At 39.3% G+C, this 20202-nt stretch overlaps 3 protein-coding genes across 4 annotated transcripts; 1 reads left to right on the top strand and 2 right to left on the bottom strand.

The window, feature by feature from the left end:
• Positions 1-881: 881 nt before the first annotated feature.
• Positions 882-11522, top strand: nfrkb (nuclear factor related to kappaB binding protein). 2 transcript variants are annotated; one of them, XM_042498846.2, is made up of 26 exons: positions 882-1009; positions 1400-1552; positions 1676-1877; positions 1983-2110; positions 2185-2356; positions 2451-2555; positions 2646-2719; positions 2802-2883; positions 2985-3180; positions 3292-3403; positions 3488-3614; positions 3702-3779; positions 3876-3952; positions 4060-4106; positions 4364-4424; positions 4519-4693; positions 4819-4925; positions 5046-5169; positions 6058-6137; positions 6360-6556; positions 6656-6926; positions 7009-7188; positions 7682-8413; positions 9724-9830; positions 10240-10375; positions 10545-11522. In XM_042498846.2, the coding sequence occupies exons 2-26, from the start codon at positions 1427-1429 to the stop codon at positions 10683-10685; spliced, it is 3837 nt and encodes a 1278-aa protein (XP_042354780.2). In that variant the 5' UTR covers positions 882-1009; positions 1400-1426; the 3' UTR covers positions 10686-11522. The 2 variants fall into 2 exon arrangements, with proteins under 2 accessions (XP_042354780.2, XP_042354779.2); XM_042498845.2 differs by lacking the exon at positions 882-1009 and adding an exon at positions 1039-1318.
• tmem45b (transmembrane protein 45B) lies at positions 11452-16011 on the bottom strand. Its single transcript, XM_042498847.2, has 6 exons — positions 15854-16011; positions 14024-14221; positions 13727-13939; positions 13443-13627; positions 12985-13127; positions 11452-11738 (listed from the first exon to the last, which is right to left on the bottom strand). The coding sequence occupies exons 2-6, from the start codon at positions 14211-14213 to the stop codon at positions 11627-11629; spliced, it is 843 nt and encodes a 280-aa protein (XP_042354781.1). The 5' UTR covers positions 14214-14221; positions 15854-16011; the 3' UTR covers positions 11452-11626.
• Positions 16012-16061: 50 nt separating this feature from the next.
• Positions 16062-18465, bottom strand: gng8 (guanine nucleotide binding protein (G protein), gamma 8). Its single transcript, XM_088088184.1, has 3 exons — positions 18451-18465; positions 17574-17688; positions 16062-16681 (listed from the first exon to the last, which is right to left on the bottom strand). Exons 2-3 carry the CDS (start codon positions 17655-17657, stop codon positions 16553-16555), a joined length of 213 nt encoding a protein of 70 aa, XP_087944310.1. The 5' UTR covers positions 17658-17688; positions 18451-18465; the 3' UTR covers positions 16062-16552.
• Positions 18466-20202: the final 1737 nt, after the last annotated feature.

Raw genomic sequence — 20202 nt, 5'->3', positions numbered from 1 at the left:
CAGGACCTTTAACTGGGAGTTTGGGGTTTGAGTTCCATGTAAAGTTATGCTTTAAGAGAATTTTAGACTTAGTTAACTTGTTATTTTTAAGTTGTTAGTCTAGTGGTCTCCAGAACAGAAACACTGGTCAACATTAAGCATTGCAATTCAGCATCAGCTTTTAAACTCTAAACATTCAGACATGCAGTTTTTTCAATAACTGCATTCTCTAGTTGAAATGTTGGCTTAGCTAACCTAATATAATATAATTTGTGTTTAAAAACAGTTTCATTTTCCTTATTTCTCAGTTATACTTCTATATGTAGATTTATTTATAGATATATATTGTATTTTATTTTTTAATTTATCTTAATATAGTGACATAAATCTAAACTAATAAACGACAAACTGCATTTTTAAGCATAAAATACACGAGCGTTTGTATGTTATAGCTAGTAATATGCTAATTTGCTTTGGTTACTTTGAAGTAAATACATCCCTGGGTATTGAGTGCAGCTCACCTGTTGGGTGCTGCCTTGCAGTTTCATCGTCTCTTGTGCTCTCTGTTGAGCAGAAAGAAAATATGAAAAATATATCGAAGAAATGCAGAGAAAAACAAAAGCAAAACGTTAAACAGAGACCAGCCTCAGTGGTTAGCAGTGCCGTTAGCTTATTAGCTCGATTGTTTTAACATTAGCCAGGCGACCGTTAGCTCTGTTTAGCTAATGTGGGACTAAATTTGTCAAATAAGAATTATGTTCTTACACGTATATCAATGAAAAAATAATACTTACTACAATAAGGACCAAGTACAGTTTTAAAGGAAACCAAGTTCTACGTTTTTTGTATCATTTTACAGTTTTAACTGAGTTTTTAACTGAGTTTTAACCGTTAATTTCCTGCGGAGGGCAGCAGAACGCGCGAGGCGAGCAGCGTTCAATTCTTTTATCATCCAAATTTAGTAGAAGAAGAACGTGGTACGTCGGTGAAATAGTTCCCCCTTTATTTCCAAAACACAAAGCAGCGTCAGGTAAGAGCTGTTACTATTAGTTTCTAACCAGCTGTATTCACTTAATCGCAATACGCATTTTTTCCAAGAGGTCTTACAGTGATAGCATTTTTCGCGTTGAACGTTGAAACAGGAATTCAGTCGTTATAACAGGCTCTTTTGCAAATTTAGCTGTTAGCTCGCCCGCTAAGCTGCTCTGTGCTACTGTTCAAAGTGACTAATGTTTTGACATTGGCGAAAGCTTGCTAATGTTCATATCGTTTGTTGCACTGAGCTACTCGACGAAACTACAAACACAACAACGTTCACAAGAAGATTGCCTGGAAGCAGGTGCTTCAGTTGGCGTGTGTCCGCAGATTAAAGGGAAGTTTTGTGTGATATTGTGGCTATGTGTTTTTCTCTGTATGACAGGCTTACAGCTTGGCACAGAGGAAAAGAATGGATGCCCTCACACACATGCTAACAGACCCTCTTGATCCAAAAGAAGAAAACGATGGACAGATCACAGAGGAATGCATGCTGGGAAACTGTAGATTAAACCTTCCAGAGGACCTGCTGGAGGACGTGAGTACTCTGAGCCCTCAGTGTCGAAATGTTGCTCTTTCCTGCACTGTGAGATTGTTTATAAGTGTACACCACAACGCAGCTGTTGTATTTATTTTTCTCTTTATGTTTTGTTTTCATCAGCCTGAAATTTTCTTCTCTGTGATGAGTGAAAGCACCTGGAGTGAAGTACTGTCAGACTCCCAGAGGCAGCACCTTCGTCAGTTTTTGCCACAGTTTCCTGACAACAATGTTGCAGAGCAGGACAGCACCATCAGTGACCTGTTCAACAACAGAAACTTTAACTTTGGAAACCCCCTGCATCTTGCACAAAAACAATTCAGAGGTGCTCCCCAGTTATCCATTTATTTACCCACCAACACATAACTATATCATCCTAAGTGACCTTTCAAAGCATGTTTTGATCATGACTCTCGTTATCTCAAACCAGACGGTTACTTCAATCCTGAGGTGGTCAAGTACAGACAACTGTGTGCAAAGTCCCAGAGAAAGCGACAGTTGTACTCCCTTCAGCAGTATTACCACAGACTGTTGAAGCACATTCTCGTCTCCAGAAAGGTATTTTTGGTAAACTTTAAAGTACAAGGCACGTGGTCTCTTGCAGTTAGTCTTAATGTGGCATCTTGTTGTAGGAGCTGCTGGACTATGCAGTGCACAATGGTTTGGACTTTCCACCAAAAAGAAAGTTACCAACCAAGACTCATGCTGAAATGCGGGAGCCACGGGTGAGAAGAAGATTGAGCCGCATATTAAAGGAGGTCAAAACTGAGTGTGGAGACAGCAATGCTTCATCTGATGATGACGGTCAGTTTTTTTCTTTATTATCTTTGCCTTTTCTTTCTAAAGCTTTCTCTAACAAGAAGAGTGTGATCACTAACAAGTCTTATATATTTTGTAGACATCTCATTATGGACTCCGGCACCACAATCACCTTCCTCTCCGACACCTACTGTTTCACTCCGAGTTCTTCCTAGCCTCTCCACCCAAGACATGAAGACAACAGGTTAGTTATTTCTGCAATATCAAGGAGGTGTTCCTCAAATGTTTAAGCACAGTGAATATAGTGTTTTGAAGAAAATCAATTTCTTCACAGAAAAAATAGAGTTAGGGGAGCGAGACTTGAAATCCATGCTGCAAAACCATCGGGAGAAGAGGAAGCGACAGCCAGTAAGTGATGTAGGGAGAAGAAAAAAACATATTAGTTTTGATTTGCACAGTAGCCTATATTATTAATGAGTACTTTGCTCAGGACCATCCGGACTTGATGACCTCTGATATCCACCTTGGAGACATACTATCAAGAGCAAATATTGGTCGGAAGGGGTCTGTGCGTGAGTAAACAAATTTTTTAAAAGCTGTGATAAATCTTTAAGTCAGAAGCTTTTGTGGATTTCATGAAACACTGTTAATATGTTCTTTTTTTTCCTTGCAGCATTGTTTGATTTATCTCTTCCAAAGAAGAAGATCAAAGATGAGAGAAGGAAGAAGAAAATGAGGACAATAAAAGTGGAATCCGAGGATCCCTGTGAAATTCTCGCACCTTCGGAGACCTCATCAGCACCACCAGCGAGCATCATCAACTCCCTGCCAGACACGCCGTCTACTCCACTGCCCAACATTAAGGAGGAGTGAGTCTAGCACACTGCTGTTTAAAATATATACAAAATTGTTGATATATGTTTATATTCACTAAGTCTCCAGTTAACGAAATCTAATGTAAAGAACCATCATTATTACAGAATTGTGGAGGAGTCTCAGAGCAGCCCAGTTCCAGTTGAGGAAATAGCTATCAGTTTCTTCAGCTTGTTGGAGAGCATCTTAAGGGCAGAAAGCCTTACTAGCACTTCAGTGGTATGCACTCAGTCTCACATATATATCATAAAAGAGTTCACAGTTCTGACTACACATTATAACGCCCACTTTGTGATTTCTCAGTTGGAGGAGAAAGTTCAGATGTGGCAGTCTTCTCCAGCCAGCTCCCTCAACGTGTGGTTTTCATCCGTCCCGTGTTGGTCCGACTTAGTTCTTCAAGCCCTACAGTTTCTTGCAGGAGAAACTAAAGGTTAGTAGCAGCAGTGGTCACTCACACTGAAATGTTTAGGCTTTATTTTCCATCCAGTGTGACTCAAATGCTTTAATGGTTACTCAGATGGCATGATGGCGCTCCCCAGTGGCTTCTCTCCATTTGTGGAATTTTCTGATGAATCTCAGCAGTGGAGGTGGATCGGTAAGGGAGATCAGATATTAAAATCCCTGATTGTTGTGGTGCCGTATATTTAGATTGATTGTATTCTTGAGGAATAAAATAAATCATTTATTTTAGGCCCCACTCAGGATACAGAGAAGGACCTCAGTGCACTCTGTCAGCTGTGGCTGGACTCCAAAGATTTAGTCATCAAGGTAGTACAATTATTATATTACAAATCCAGCCTCAGCGCTGACTCTACAGTTTGCACTATGCTTTTACTGGTGACAAAATGTAAACAGGCTTTTGCTGTCTTCCACAGACAGAAAATGAAGACATGCTAGAGATGACTTCTCCCACACCGAGAGTGTAAGATTCATTACACATGACAATCATGATATAATTGCTGAAAATGTAACTGATTAGTTGATTGACCAGAAATTAATTGAATATTGTTTTTTTGTTGCTGTTTGAACTAAGCTGACCTTAAACTTAATTTTATATATTTTTTATAGCAAATAATGAATTGCAGAATTATTTGTAGCTTTACATTAACATAATAAAGCAGTTTGAGTTGCAGTGTCGTGGTTGTTGAAGTTAACAGTGTAATACCTCTGACCATGCAGCTCAACTGATTATGTGGTGCGGCCCAGCACTGGAGATGAGAGACAAGTGTTTCAAATTCAGGTTTGTTTGTGCTGCTGGAAATTTCTTCTTATTCTCACATTTTTTTTTCAACATGAACTCTCTAAGCAGGAATACGTTTTGTTTGCTTCAATAGGAACAGCAGCGATACAACCAGCCTCACAAAGCCTTCACCTTTAGGATGCACGGCTTTGAATCTGTGGTGGGGCCTGTTAAAGGTGTGTTCGATAAGGAGATGTCTCTTAACAAAGCACGGGAGCACACACTGCTCCGCTCAGACCGACCACCATATGTCACCATTCTCTCTCTGGGTAAGGCCTTTTGTTCTACTCTGACTGCACTGTCAGGCTGCAGGGAATCAGTGATTTATAGTGTGTGCAGAAAAAAACAAAGAAACAATTGCACTATTCTGAATTCGACCATGTTTCTTTTGTAGTGCGAGATGCAGCGGCCAGGTTACCCAATGGAGAAGGAACGAGGGCAGAGATCTGTGAACTGCTGAAAGACTCACAATTTCTTGCTCCAGATGTCACCAGTGCACAGGTAGGATGTATTTTGCACCTTTTTTTCCTTTTAGTTTTCAGCTTTCTCTGACAGTGGCTTGTGTGTACCTTACATTGGCCTGCAGCCTTTTATTTAGTTATTGTCCTCTTTGCCATTCAGGTGAATACGGTTGTCAGTGGGGCTCTGGATAGACTTCACTATGAGAAAGACCCCTGTGTGAAGTATGACATCGGCCGCAAGCTCTGGATATACCTGCACCGCAGTCGCAGTCAAGAAGAGTTCGGTAAGAAGTCATGTGCTTGATTTTAGGGTTTTGCTGTCCATGTTTGAAGTTTGTTCAAATGTGTTAAAAATAATCTCTTGTCCTGTAGTTTTTGACTGAAGGCAGCCAATAAGGAGCCATTTGTGTCGTGTGATTATCTGCTTTTGTCTAAATGGATGATTTGCTTCTGCTTGACACATAGAATCCCTCACGCTTTTTTTTCTTGTACTAGCTAGAGTACAAGACCTCTTCATATAAGTAAACATATGCTACATTCAAGTCCTTGCCAAACAATTTCCCAAACTGCCAATTAACCCTGTTACCATCAGGGAAAGCTCGCCGAATCTCTCACCATACCAAAGTTTTGGTGTTGCGATATTCTTACACAGAGGCACCGGATATGATTTGTTTTACTTCAGCCAACCAGAGTGAAAAGAGTTAGAGATTTTGTTGTCTTGTTCTGTTTGGCATCGCTTTTTGTTTTGTTTTCTCAGTGCTTCATCTGTATGTGCGTGACTGGTATTTTCCTCTAATGCTATGTTTGCTGTAAGTTTGAAATAAAGATGAAAAATAGAAAAGGAAAGGGGGGGGGCTGATAGTGACAGAGCAGTACCTAGGAGTATGGGGAAAGCTGTGTTGGAAAAATCCTAAGAAACATCCAAGAAAAGTTTATAGAGAGGATCTTCTGGATAAAAGAAAAAAAAGCATTTAGAGAAAGGATGAAAGTCAAATCTGATGAGAGTACTCCTGAGGGTGGGGGGAGATACAGCGAGTTCATTTGCAGGCACACGTTATAAGCATGTTGACAATATTTAGATAATTCATCTCGCTACCAGAGGGGGGAGACAAAAGTTCAACAGTCCAGCTTTAACTCTATAGAGGTTTTTCTTTTTCCGGTCTCCCAAACAGAGAGGATCCACCAGGCTCAAGCTGCCGCTGCAAAAGCAAGAAAAGCCCTACAGCAGAAACCTAAACCTGCATCTAAACCTGTGAGTCCACTGCCGTTATTTCACTGCACAAAACACAATGCCTATCTGCAATCTTTGTGAAACACACTATTTCCATTCAGCTTTTTTACAACATGGAAAACTCTGTTGAAGTTGTACTACTGTCGTGAAAGTTGTTGTTTTCCCATTAAGCTATAGTCCACCAGTGTTTGAAAAAACAATTAAGCTGCTGATTTTGAATCTTAAGCCGTGTTTATGTTTTAGAAGTCTGGAAGTAAAGACGGAGGTGGTAAAACACCTGGATGTCTGGATGCAGGACAGGACATAGGCTCCAATCCCATGTCGCCAACTCCGACAACACCCACTCCAAACACACCTGGAACCCCTAAGTCACCCTTACCCTGCGCAGCCACCACACCGACAAAGACTGGAGTCCCAGATACAATCAAAACCAGCCCAAGGTCAGTTTAACACGAGTTTTTATTCATATTAATGTTTTAAATACTTACATCCGTGTTTCATCTGTGCAATTTGAATTTTACCCCTTCTCGCTCTGCCAGCGTTCTTCTAGTGTCTCCCCCATCGTTGCCTCAGCTGGGAACCATCCTACCCACCAGTCAAGCTTGTCCACCAGCCTCACAGCCAGTCACATCCCAACACACAGCTCGGATAGTGAGCCACCTGGCGGCAGGCTCCCTCCCTCAGGTTCGTGTTGTTTCGGCTCAGCCCGGTCTTGGCTCTTCGGCAGGAAGTCAGCAGGCCACACTGGTACATCAGAGTCCTCACCAGATCCGGATGCCGGTGTCAATGGCAGCCAAGGGCATTTCACAGGTAACAAGATAAAGAGCTGAGTTTGTTGTTTTGCATATTGCAAATATATAATGAATTCTGAGTTTATTGTGTATATCAATAGGCGGTGGTTTCTGTGCCTCTGAGGAGTCAGTCTGCTAGTAGTCCAGTCCAGGTGCCGACCACCCTGTCGGTGTCTGCTGTAGCTGTGGCCAAACCGCAGGCTGGATCACCTGGTAGTCCGGCTAACAACCCTGCTTCCCCTGCTATGCTGCAAGGAGTCACCAGCCCCAATATCAAACAGGTGAACCAGTGTCTCAAGCGGGATACCGTAAAACTGTAAAATGTACATGAAAATTACCTGAAAATTTGCCAAAATATCCAAACAAAGACAAACAAACAAACAAACAAAAAAGAGAAGGTAAAACAACAAAATACAAAAAAGAAACAACCTGGAAAAATGCTTAAAAATTATAATAAATCTGTAAAATAATTTAAATATATGAGTATGAATACAGTTCACTAGACATTTTTCCTAGCTTTTTTTCTTTTTTGCAAGTATCTTTTTTGCATCTGTCTTGTTTACTCTGCCAATAATATTGTCTTCTTTTTTGCTCACGGTTTCAGTAAAATTAACTGAATGATTGAACTTAAGAGAATCTTACCAAGCTAACGATACAGGACCTTTATAGAAAAAATCCATATCCTTAAATGAGTAATACTGTTGAATGTATTTTGCCATGATTATGATCACAACATTTATCTGTGAGTATGTTATGCACTTTTTTTTGTTAAAGGTGTCCATCACAGGCCAGTTGGGAATGAAGACTGCAGGAGCAACAGGAATTCCAATAACAGCCACAAACCTGCGCATCCAGGGTAAAGATGTCCTCCGTCTTCCACCGTCCTCCATCACCACAGACGCTAAAGGCCAGACGGTGCTGCGGATCACCCCAGACATGATGGCAACTCTCGCCAAATCCCCTGTCGCAACTGTCAAACTCACCCCAGACTTTCTGGGAACTGCCGCCACAGGCAGCAAGAGCATATCGGCCACTCTCCATGTGACGCCACCCCACTCCTCACCTTCCTCTGCCTCCAGTGCTACGTCCTGCGCAGGGGACGTGCAGACCACTAAATCAGGCACTGTGACCTCCACCTTGTTGAAGGCTGCAGGAGACACAGCCATACGTCTTATGCCCACATTGGCGGTCTCTGTGGCTGACCAAAAATCTAGGACCTTCTCCAGCGTGACGTCTCCTGACAAGAGCGGTGCCACCATTCGGATAATGCCAGGCCTCGGTGTCATTCCACAGAAACAGGGTCAGACCATTACAATGACAACCACCACTGGCGGTAAACCACTCACAGCTTCTACGTGTGCTAATGTCGTCACCATGGCTGCCAGTGTTGTGGCTGGTGCCAAGGGGATCACAGTGGCCCCTGGAGTCTCGTGCTCACCTCTGACACTAGGAACGGCGACAGCCACAGTGCGGCAGGTCCCTGCATCAGTGGTCACTACGCAAACAGTAAGATATTCATTCTGTTTCTGCACGTGTTTTGAGGAAATTGTAAGGTTCTTTTTGTAGTTTTGGCTAGAGGTCGACAACACATCAATCAGGATTGATATTTCAATGATTAATTATCCAATATCAGTGATCCAAAGTGAAAACATTGATACATATTCCCATCCTTAGGATATGCCTTTATTTTGAAATTCTCATGGCACGTTTTTGTCACAATTTCCATCCGAGCACATTTCCTCTCCAAACATTCAAACAGTAGCGCCAGGCAGATTACAACAAGCAGCCAAGAAAAAGATACTGAGCATATTTACTGATATCGTCTTTTATTGATCACAGGCCCCTGAATAAAATTGAATCAAAATCATATTGTGGCAAACTTTTTGATATCAGCAAATACTGTATGATTGTCCAAAGAATCAGCATAATATTTTATCATGATGAAACTTGTGTGTAACACCCCTAGTTTTGGCCATGTTTTCCATCAGATGAGGTATGTAGTTCAATGTGATTACAGTTGAAGTGCATATTAATGATTAATGACATGACTTATTAAATCTTAATATTTTTTAGCTCCACTTGAAGCGGTGTTTAGCTCTAAGAATGTAAATCAAAGTTTCATGATGTTCATGTAAAGAGCAGCATGGCCTCTAGGTGCCACTGTTTCACTTTGTTAGCTCCTGTGGAACCCTGGGAATATTATGTTTGTGCTCCGTCAATATCCGGGTGACTAACTAACAATTTGATAAGTGATAATATGTGTTAAAATACTAATCACACATTTGTTACATTATGACATTGTATAAATAAAACAATGATAGACCATTGTATCATATCAGATAAGGGATGTTGATAAGGACAGTGCTCTGAGCGTTCAGTTGTTATACAGGTTCAGCTACATGTTTGTCTCAGTCACTCACCCACATCATGGGATGTATAGCAGAAAGTCAGAAGCACCAGCACTTACAGTGTGGAGATGCATGCGTATGCCAGACACTCAGATATGTTTTTAATGAGCTTCAAGCTGGCTATAGACATGATCTGAATTTAGGTATCTGAATTCAGAAATTTCAGTGGGAACATTGACCTACTGGATGCCTCTCTGAATAGTTGATTTATTAATTTTCATAGTTTCCTCCAGAGATTATTGGAATTCATCAATGAGGACTTTGTTATCACTTCAGTAACTGCTCTGATGTGTGTATTGATCCCTTTTCACTGTTAATTTAAGAAACTCAAAACAACTCAAACATGAAAGTCACTCAGGTGTAATTCTTTTTTTTTTCTCTCTTTTTTTTTTTTAAACAACACAACAGGGGAAGTTACCCGCGCGGATCACTGTTCCCCTCTCTGTGCTGAACCAACCGCTGAAGAGCAAAAGTGTTGTGACCACACCAATTGTGAAAGGAAGTCTTAACACAAAGTAAGTCTTATCAACTGCACTTTCCTTTGTCTGTTTATTTTTACTGAGATATTTCCTGTTAAGACAGAATGAAAATAGAACTCTAAAAATCAATTTAAACTCAAAATGGAAAAAAAATAGTTGTAAAGATTATATTATATAGAGATTACCACTAGATATTTTTATTTTAATGAGCCATAATATTCCAGGCTTTGACACTTAACCTCTCTCAGGCATCCCTTAGCAACTACTTGGCAACCATTTATTTCTATTGTTCGTATATTTATTACACACTATAGTCGCAAAAGTATACAGTTTGGAGCCTCTTAAATACATTTATTCATTGATGTATTGTCTCTACGGGGTCCTTTTCTACAGCTGTAAGTTGATCTGGTGAATTAACATGTTTTTTCCTCTCTTTTCTGAGCAGTATCAGCAGTCTAGGCAGGAACATCATCCTAACCACGATGCCTGCCGGAACAAAGCTGATTGCGGGGAACAAACCGGTCAGCTTTGTCACAGCACAGCAGTTCCAGCAGCTTCAGCAGCAAGGGCAAGCCACGCAGGTTAGCTTACATTCTACTTATTTTTAATGTCACAAATGAAATAGCATTGTCAAGATAAGGGCATTTTGTATTTTAGATCAGATATTTAGATATTTTAGATTTTAGATGCTTTATGGTCAGTTGCAGTAAACACAGATCATCTGAAGGCTTACTATCTGTCTTCCTTTAGGTTCGCATCCAGACAGTCCAGGCGCAGCAGCTCCAGCAGCACATGGCAACAAGCTCCCCAAAATCTGTCTCCACAGTCGTAGTCACAACAGCACCTTCCCCCAAATGTGCCCCCGATCCCCCACCTGCACCTCAACAGTGATCCTATCTCGCCTGTCTCCAGTGAATCGTAGGTGCACTGTACAATATATATGTGCCTGTATTTGGTTGTTGAAGTACTTTAGTTCTCAAGCTTTTTTCTGGATTGTTTGACTTGTTTGTATTCTTTCAAGTAACATCTTTATCACAGTGTGTAGTATGCCTTTATTTCTTATTAGTTTGGATGATACCCAGAAAAGCCAGACACAAAATTCTTCTCTGTAAAATGTTAAGGGTTGTTTTCAGATTGACACTTTCACTGTTGGAGGGTGTTGATCTCTCCAAAGTTACCACTATCACTGGTATGTTGAAAATATCCATCAGGATCCCTCAGCTATTCCATCTACTAAAATATAATCTCCACATTGTTAAAGCCCAAATAGAGAAGAATGTAAAACTGCTCACCAGGCTGTTGACAGCCACAGTCATACTCCCGCAGGTTGCAGCCTCTCCATAGAATTTCTAATTTACTTTTTTGTTCACTGTTTTACTGACCAATTGCTCTATTAATATTTGGCCTAAAATAACTTCCTGTTAAACCACAAATTCAAATTTCTGTATGACCTTCAAAAGGATATTCTCACTGTCAGTTCTTTAAATGTATGCTGTACTAGATTATATTTGAAGTGAGCGGGACTTAGGTCTGATATATCTGAATGTTGTGACTTGTTGATTTGTGTTTTAATATATTGTTTTTTTCTCTTATCAGGTTAAAATATATGTAACTCATGCTTTTCTCTTTGTTAAATACTTCAACAAACAATAACAGATCATATTTAAATAGATTTGTGTTTTATTTTTAGTTTTTTTTTTTTTTTTTGTTTTTTTTTTACAAAAACAATCTAAAGCACTTTGTACAAAACAACAGACTTGGTCTCACAGACCTTCAACATAGAAAATGAAATCAAATTTATGTGAAATCATCATAGGATTATAAACATACAATTACTCTTCATCCGACTCTTCCAGCAAAGCTTTCTGGGAGCTTTCTTTGGAGGATGTAGTTCGCATTCCAATTTCTATGTCCCGTCCCCTTCCTGAGAATCGCTTTACTGTGCTGTTGGAGCAAGAAAAAAAGGCAAATAAAGAACATACAAAATTACACATCTCAACAAGGACTGTTCCAGCAAAGTTGACTAATAGTGTTGGCATTTCAGGTGTGTCTACAAGCAGTATCTTGCAGGGAAAGTAAAAAAATCCTCCGTATTGAGATCTATTTCTGCAGAGGCACTTTAATCGTGTGTGTGTGCTTATGTTGTACCAGCGTGTGCGCAAGGAAGCATGATCATGTGCAGTATGAGGGTAATGTGATAAACATTTCTGCTGGCTGCTGACAGCTATAAAAACCAGTAAAGCAGCAATAAAAAAGAACAAGACGATAAACTGATGGGAACAAAACAGGTTTCAAAACAAGAGCTTTGCAAATATCCATAAGACCTGGTAAACATTTAATATGTTTAGCAGGCCTTAAGGATACAACGCATTGTGTTGAGATGTTGAGTGTAAACACACCCATATTTACTATAAAAACTTCACAGGGTCCCTTAAAATGCAGGTTCAGAGATCAGAATAAAACTCAAAACATTTTCTGGTCAAAGAAGGTTTTAACTGAAAGTTTTTAACAATTTTACAGAAGAAATCAAAATTTGATCAGATTTCCTAATCTTTAAATATGTTGACAGAGGAAGCCGAGGCCTAGTAGACATTATAGATTTATTTACTTATCAGTTTGTCTAATTACTTATGTATACACTGCATGCTCACATTTTAAATTAATTCAACTATCAAATAGGCTAGGAAGGGGGTTAATAAAGCGCATACCCACATATTTTCTTTTAATTCAAGGTATACTATTGAGGAAATGTCGGTTACTGTTTGTAAACAGAAGGGGGGAAGGGGAACTTGCAGTTAAGTGGGTGTGTCATGTAGTGAAGTAAGTAGTCTCCAAAACTACATCTAGACCCTTATCATATGGTCAGTGAAAGTGAAAGCCACCCCAAGATGCGCTCAGGTTGTCTTTATGCCTTACTATATTTGCGTTTTTTCAGCGCTGTTTCTGTAATTTCATTTAGCTTCCTCTTAGACGCCTGTCGCTTACTTAGTTGCTCATTAAAGGACTTTGAGACTTTAGGGCAGCAAGTAAAGCCCGTCCCATCGTTTTTCTAATTGTCTCTGCATCATATCATGAGACACACAAGCTTTTATTATTAATACATTCCAATAATGGTTTAACGTGTTTTTGTTCTCTTGCTATTAAAAATTTTGGTTCTAAAATGTATATGGGTAAAGGACGTAATACTTACAACCAAACCACAGAGGAGGTGCAGGCGACTAAAAGCAGGGCCACAGCTAAATGCCAGCAGAAGCACATTGTGATGAACATGATGTTGTCGTGCAGTTTCAGGTCCCACTCTGGTCCACTTAATGGGTAAAGTACAAATCCAATCTGAAATGATAAACAGTGTAACGAAGGAGCAAACTTCCAATGATGTTAAGCAAAGTGTCATGTTAAATTTATGGGTATTTATTTACAAAAACAGACAGTGTTTGAGGTCATTTAGATTTTCAAGTCTCTATAAATAAGCATAGATGAAACTAATTTGATGCTGAAAAGCTTACATACGTTAATGAAATCTGCAGTATTTGCTGTTAAGAGTAAAGTCTATATAAGTTGTAGTAAATGGGCTCAAACCTTTAAAAACACTGCTATGGTCCTTTAAGTATTACTTCTTTTGGTATCAAGCATAGTTTTGTTAATTACCTGGTAGAACCATGAGCCCTGCAGGATGAACATGCATGCTCCAAACAGCTCCAAAATAATGTTGTCTTTTATGAAAATCTCCAACATGGTGCTTGCCGATCCACTGAACACAGCCACAAGCAGCAGGGAGTGGATGTGAGCGTCCAGAGGGGGCCGACTGTGCACGTGGTAGTAAAACAGAAACCCTGGATGATATGAGAAAGTCAAAACACAAAACAAATGCACAACAGGAGGGAACATAGTTGTGATGTAAAGGAAAAGTTCAGAGCTAAAACCTAGCTTACCCTCAACAAAAAGAGCCAAGGAGAGAGTAAGGCGGTCAACACCAGCTGGCACCAGTTTGCATGCAGTACTGGCAACCAGTGCTATTCCAGAGATCCCAAAAAACAGATACATTGTGCCATGCTGCCAGTTCATCAGCTTGACCCATGAATTGGTCTCTGTGTTGTAGAGGTGGGCATGTGGACCGTCCACCACAAACTGTTCAACCATAATACCTGCAGGACGACACCAGACAAATGATATGAGTCAGGAATAGATTTGGAGTTTAGAGTGTGCATGTAAGTGAGAGGAAAACTGACCAACAAATGAAGCAAAGATTTGTAATCCTCCCTCTATGTAGGCCATTTTTTTAAAGAAAGGAGGCATAATCCGTCTTCCTTTGGGCTGACTTGTCCTCCAGGAGTGTTGAAGAACGTATTTCACAACTAGCCAAAAGCCATACAAGAGGAAAAAAGAGCCAGGAATGGCATGTCCTCCAAAGTTGGCCATTGTTATGACTGAAAATGTAAGAAATACACATTAGTAATTCGTAAGACACATTTGACAGAAACACAATTATTCTTATTTTAAGTCGATGCTTGTATTCCTTTGAACTGACCAAACTTTTATGTTAACCCTCTGAAACCTGGATCAACATCACTTTTCTTGTGCATTCAGATGCCTTTCACAAGTATTCAAACCTTTGAACCTAAGGTGAATTAGTTTGATTTTTTTCAAAAGCATGACGAGATAAGGCAATGAAAAACTTGGGAAACTGCAAGATGATACATTTAGAAAGTTATATCGAAAAAAGCTGGGGAAAAATGTTCAAAGAACTATATGTCTAAGTATATATTCATAATTATATATTCATAATTGTTTTTTACGTTATATGGATTTTTGCTCATTTCTGGGTCATTTCTTCTTACGTTGTTCAGGCAGCATAAAAAGAGAACACCAATAGAGTCTGAAGATGATAGATCAGGGCTTAACAAGTCAAATCCTGTTACTAAATGCAGCCGGTAGGAGCAATTTAAAGTTACACAAACCATTTCAATAAGGTGAGTACCTGCACTTGTTTCCCACTTTGAGCACCAGGTTAAAGTACAAACCTGTAGCCTCACTGTATGATGATTACAAGCATTACACTGTCAATTAGTGGAAAAAGAGTGGCTGACAATGAGTTACCCTAACCATGCAATGATATATTGCTTGAACATAAAAGGTTATTTCATTATATAACATTTCATTATATAATAACATAACCAATTCATGAACACAGTGTGAAAACATCACTTGGAATATGTGAGAGTTGGAGTTGATTATGAGCCAAAACATCAGCTTTGTCTAACACTAGTACTTTAAGTTTTACTAAATCCTGACGTGCACCGTCTGCAAAGACCTGCCATACAATGGAAATAAGGAAGCACTGATAACTTGATACTATGCTGTGTTTTATCTGATCAAGGTTATTTAGTAGAATATGCACTTTGATCCAGACGAGAGCCGCTTATTTGTCTTGCAAAAATGAAATTCAAATCAAACTGGGTTGTTTGGTGAAGTAGCAGGTTGACCACTGTGAGTTCTTTTAAAACATACTAAAGCAATTTGCAGTCTCTAAAGTGTTATAAAATTTGAAAAGCTGAGCAATGTGCTTTCAATATAATGTTGCCACTGACCTATTAATGTGAATTAAAACTGACACACATTTCTGTAAAATGGCCATTTATGGTGGCTTTTTTGTGCTCTTGGCTAAATCAATGCTTTCAAAATTAACCATGTGTAACTTCCTCTTGCTGAAACTTCCTCAGTGTCAGTGGGCATGAAGAATGGGTGTGCTGTGAATTCACTTGCTCAGTTAGACAAGTTTTTCTTGACTAGCCCTGTCTGACTTGATGAGACTACACATCGCAATTTCACACATTTATTCCTTCCTCTCAGACTTTATTCCTTCCTCTCAGACACACAAATGTAGTTCAATCCCGGTAGATCGAATGTAAGACTGTACTAAAAAAAACTACAAATATCATCTCTACATAGTTCATGCTCATACTCATGTTAATCTGTTGCAGAAAAATCTCTCTACAAATAGTCTGCCAAATGTGTCCTTCAATAACACGTACTGTAGACGGCTGACAGAATGTACATACCTTATTCTCTGCTGCTAAGTCCCAAAGGCTCAGAAAAGACTCTGGAAATGTGTGAATCTTGACAGCTGCTGGAGTGAGAGCACTCTGGTCTGTGTAAACTCTGCACACCTGCTGCCTGCACCTCTAACCTGTGTTGACATCACAGAGCCCCACCCATCATTTGCATTGGTTTCTGTGACCAAGGAAGGACATCCTCCTGGGAGACAGCTGTGACATTCAGGCAGAAAAACAATACCTGACTAGAGATCATGTTGTTTATTTGGGTATTGATTACACATATTGTCATGATTTTTGTAATATTTTATGATGTAGAGCAAATACACTTAGAGCACAGAAAACTGTGTGAACAACAAATTTGTCATTTATTTTGCATTTAAATATCTTAAAATTCATCAGTTTAAAACAGCCATGCAAAAATGAGAACTTTGTCATACAATTGAGTTAATATATAAGCTCAAATACAGTTTGTATGCAAAAGGAGAGGCTGCCGCGCTGGCCTGTATAAATGAACTTTGCACCCACTTCCAATAAATCTTTATTGCCGTCATTATTGTGCTCACATGATGATCATTCCTCAGGTAAGTTGGTCACTTTAATAACAAAACTCTATTCTTAATGTGTCTGTCATTACAGGGGATACTGAATTCACACGCTACTATAACTACAAGTGTAGAGGTGTAGATATTTGTGTTTTGGAAGTTATAATATTACACAGAATAATTTCTTCTCTCGAAACGGGTTCTCGGAAGAAGGCACTGGTGTCACCAGGGGGTCTTCTTTGGCATGAGCTTCACAGTAAGCCATCAGATCAGCTGCTGCTTTGGATATCTGTTCAAATAGGTTGTAATTAGTGTGTGTGTTAAAAATGTAATTCAGGTATTCCTTGTTTAATTTTTACCATTGATTAAAATATCCAAAAAAACACTTATTTTCTGCATCAATCAAAAGTGTAAAACAGATAATTATTTATGGAAAGGAAACCCATTTTTGGGGATTTGGATTGGTCAGATTTTTTATTTTTTTAAGGTGATTAAACTAGTTCATGATAATCTACCTGTTAAATGAGGATACTTTGATGGTAATTTGAATATACACAAAAGTAAGTCACTTTTTAGACCAAAAAAAGTTAATACACTAAAACTCCATATTAAAACACAGGACATGGTGCCATATGTTGCCACATGTTAAAGTGGAACTCCACCTAAATTACGTATTCTAATATGTTTTTTCCATGGCCAGGGAAAGTTCAATCAATACTTCAGAACATGAGCTCTCTCAAAGCCAGAAACCAGGGAAGTAAGTCTCAAACCTGTGATATCATAGGATAAACTCTGGAGTTGCCTCTAATGATAATGAATGGGAGCCTGATTTTGTTTGTTTTCTTTTTTATTCCCAATTGAGCTTTATTCTGTTGTAGTGTTCTCAGTTCTGATAGAGAAAATGTACCCAAATATTCTCAACATTCCCCTGGCTGCTCTCACTGTCATCTACAGCATCTTTCTCCATTCATCGGCTATAGAGCAGCATCCTGTGGAATCAAATGTTAATTTTGAGCACTCTAGTTTTTGTATTTGGGAGAGAGTTGTTCATGTTTACTAATCTTTTTGGACTGTCTTAGACCATAGGAACAACAGGTGTGAATTTTGAAAAGGGACATGGTTCTCATTAAACAATCTAAAGCGATTTTTTAACTTTTATATCATTGGCTGTGCTGACTCACCATCATCCTCTCTATGTTGACCTCTAGTTTCAGTTGCTCTACCGTCTTCCGAGCATCTGCGATCTTGGCCATGTTGTTAGACATCCTGTCCCTTTTCCCTCTGAAGTCAGTCAACCTGGAGCAAACCATCAAATGTTCATTTATCACTCAATCCTTTAAGGGGAGCTCCCCGGTGTGTGGACCTCTATCTTTTCACAGTTATCACTCAAGACATAACACTATGCATCACTGGTAAACAATGTAGAGTTAAAAAATTCAAACATGGTTACACTTCTAAGGTGCAGCTACAGCAAACACAGTGCCTGACAATTGATTAAAGGTGTGCTATGGTTAGAGTCAGTTTCAATTTGCTTGTTAATTCTGCTCCCTGGGTCTCAGCTGCAAGTGGCACAGGGAGGGTCCCAAAGGAGGAGGGAGCGGAGGCAGAGCAGGTTCCCCAGGGGAGGGCATCCGCTAGCTGGGAATGTAAATACACCTTAACTTGTTGCTTTTTCAGGATAGGTTTATCATAAACTGCAGATGTAAAGAGTTGTTATCAATGCTACTAATCTGTTGCTATCATGCTGCTCAGGTGCTGCCAAAGACTGATGCAAGAGCTCAACCTTACATTGCTCTAAGAGAGCAGGAACTGAAAAGCATAGTTAGTCAATAACAAAAGACCATCTCTTTTTTTTGTGTCTGTGAGTGTGAAATTAATTTGTCAATCATATCAATACAAATTTTTTCAAACATAATTCTGAAATATGAAGCCAATATCAGCACACACACATAAAGATATATAGGTATATGGTCTGATTTAAGCTGTTTCCATAAATCTGTACAACATAGAAAACTGTCTAGAATTATTGTTACTCATAATAGTCATAATATCACTCACTGCAACACCAACAGCAACCGCTGGGCTCCTGGAAGGAAAGTCCGCTTGTCTTCAACGGGGTCCTCTGTGCCAACTTACAGTAACAAATGAATTGAGATTAATGAAAAAGATGAGGAGGAAGGCTTCAATAGGTCCCCTCCTTCAGTAACTAGCTGTGGTTCTGCCCCCAGGATGGGCTCAGTGTGGCAGTTAAAGGCAACATGTGGTGTGACCTTCATCTCTAGAGTCTCTGTCACTGGCACACCTGAGATGATAGAGGAGGGCGTGTGTAGTGAGGTGAAACATTAAATATAATGTTTTAATAGAGCCTTAATGTGGAATATATTAAAATAGCAACATGTACTTAATATAAATAGATGTTAAAAAAATAAATAAATAAATAAAAGCACCTGTTTCTTACACACCTGACAACATATTATGAGGAAGCTCTCAAGAGAATAGGTTGTTTTTAATGACTTAAATTGACATTGCTATTTGTAATTAATTCTTAGAAATATATCAAATAGGGGGATGGCTGGGGTGTGATTTTTTTTTTTTCTACCCTCATGACCCTCCCCAGAGCTGCAAATATTTTTCCTCAAGCCTCCCTGAGTGACTGGGGATAATGCATGACCCCTCCTTCACAATAAATAACTATATTTCACAGTTTCTGGTGATGATAAATGTTATGGAGATTTTCAAGAGAAAACATGCTTTTCAAACCCATTTTCTGGTTTTGGGGTTCTGAGACTATTTTTTTAAAACAAAATGCAAAATACAACCATTTAAAGTTGAATGTCCCTCCTCTGATCCCAAAACAAAGCAAAAAAAAAAAAAAAAAAAACTCCCGAGTGCTTAAAAAATATTTGAAATGCCTCCCCCATTTATTTCACCACCCCTTCTCCTCTCATAAGTAACTAACAGTCCCTTGTTTGGCCTGATTGAATGTTAGAATTCAAAACAAAAATCCTCCAAATGCCATCATCAGAAGTTTTTTGTTTCATGTGCCTTTACAGTGCAACATTCATTTTCCTTCAGCAGACATGTTTTTCTTGTATTCTTGTGTTTTTTTTTGTGTTTCTTGTATTTTTGTTGTGCTTTATTAATGTATCTTTACACCAGATTTAACTTGTTGGTGTTTCTCTGACAAAGTCACATGTAGCATTGTGCAGATCCCCAGTATAACAGTGTACCAAATTCAAAATGATTCACGGGTGCTTCAAGAAGGCATTACAGTATCAAGCTGAAAAAGGAAAATCGTACAACAAATAGACAAGAGCACAGGATAACACGCAATGTATCCAACACTAAGTTTGCAAGGTAAGTGATTGACTTTTTTGTCAGACAGCAGAATTATTTATCTCATGCTGTAGCCATCCTCTACAGTGGAGCTGACAGTAATTCCACACAGCAGCAGGGGGCGAAGAGGCAGTGCTATGGAGTTAAATGTCAAGTGCCTCATTAACATTTGTTTCCCTGTAGTAATTGGTCTCTCTCTGTGGAAGATACTGGACCGTATGAGTAGAAAGAGCTGTAACTTCACCTAACCAGTCTCTGTCACCAAGGGCCCAAAACTACAATTTGCCCAAGTCTGTGTTGCATAATCCAAGCAGGGAATGTTCAGAAACTGTTGTCCAGCACTAACTTAATTATGTTGACATTGCTTGACAAGTAACTCAACCATCCAGCATCTCTTCGTCTCATATTGTTTATTCATGACAGGCGCTTCATAACAGGATCAATAATAGCAGAGAAGAGGGCAGAGTGTGTGCT

This window comes from Plectropomus leopardus, chromosome 15 (assembly GCF_026936395.1).
Source record: "Plectropomus leopardus strain MGB_pleo_1.0 chromosome 15, ASM2693639v1, whole genome shotgun sequence".
Taxonomy (NCBI): Eukaryota; Metazoa; Chordata; class Actinopteri; order Perciformes; family Serranidae; genus Plectropomus; species Plectropomus leopardus.
Note: the sequence above shows the minus strand (reverse complement) of the source record. Positions and strands in the feature narration are given on the sequence as shown.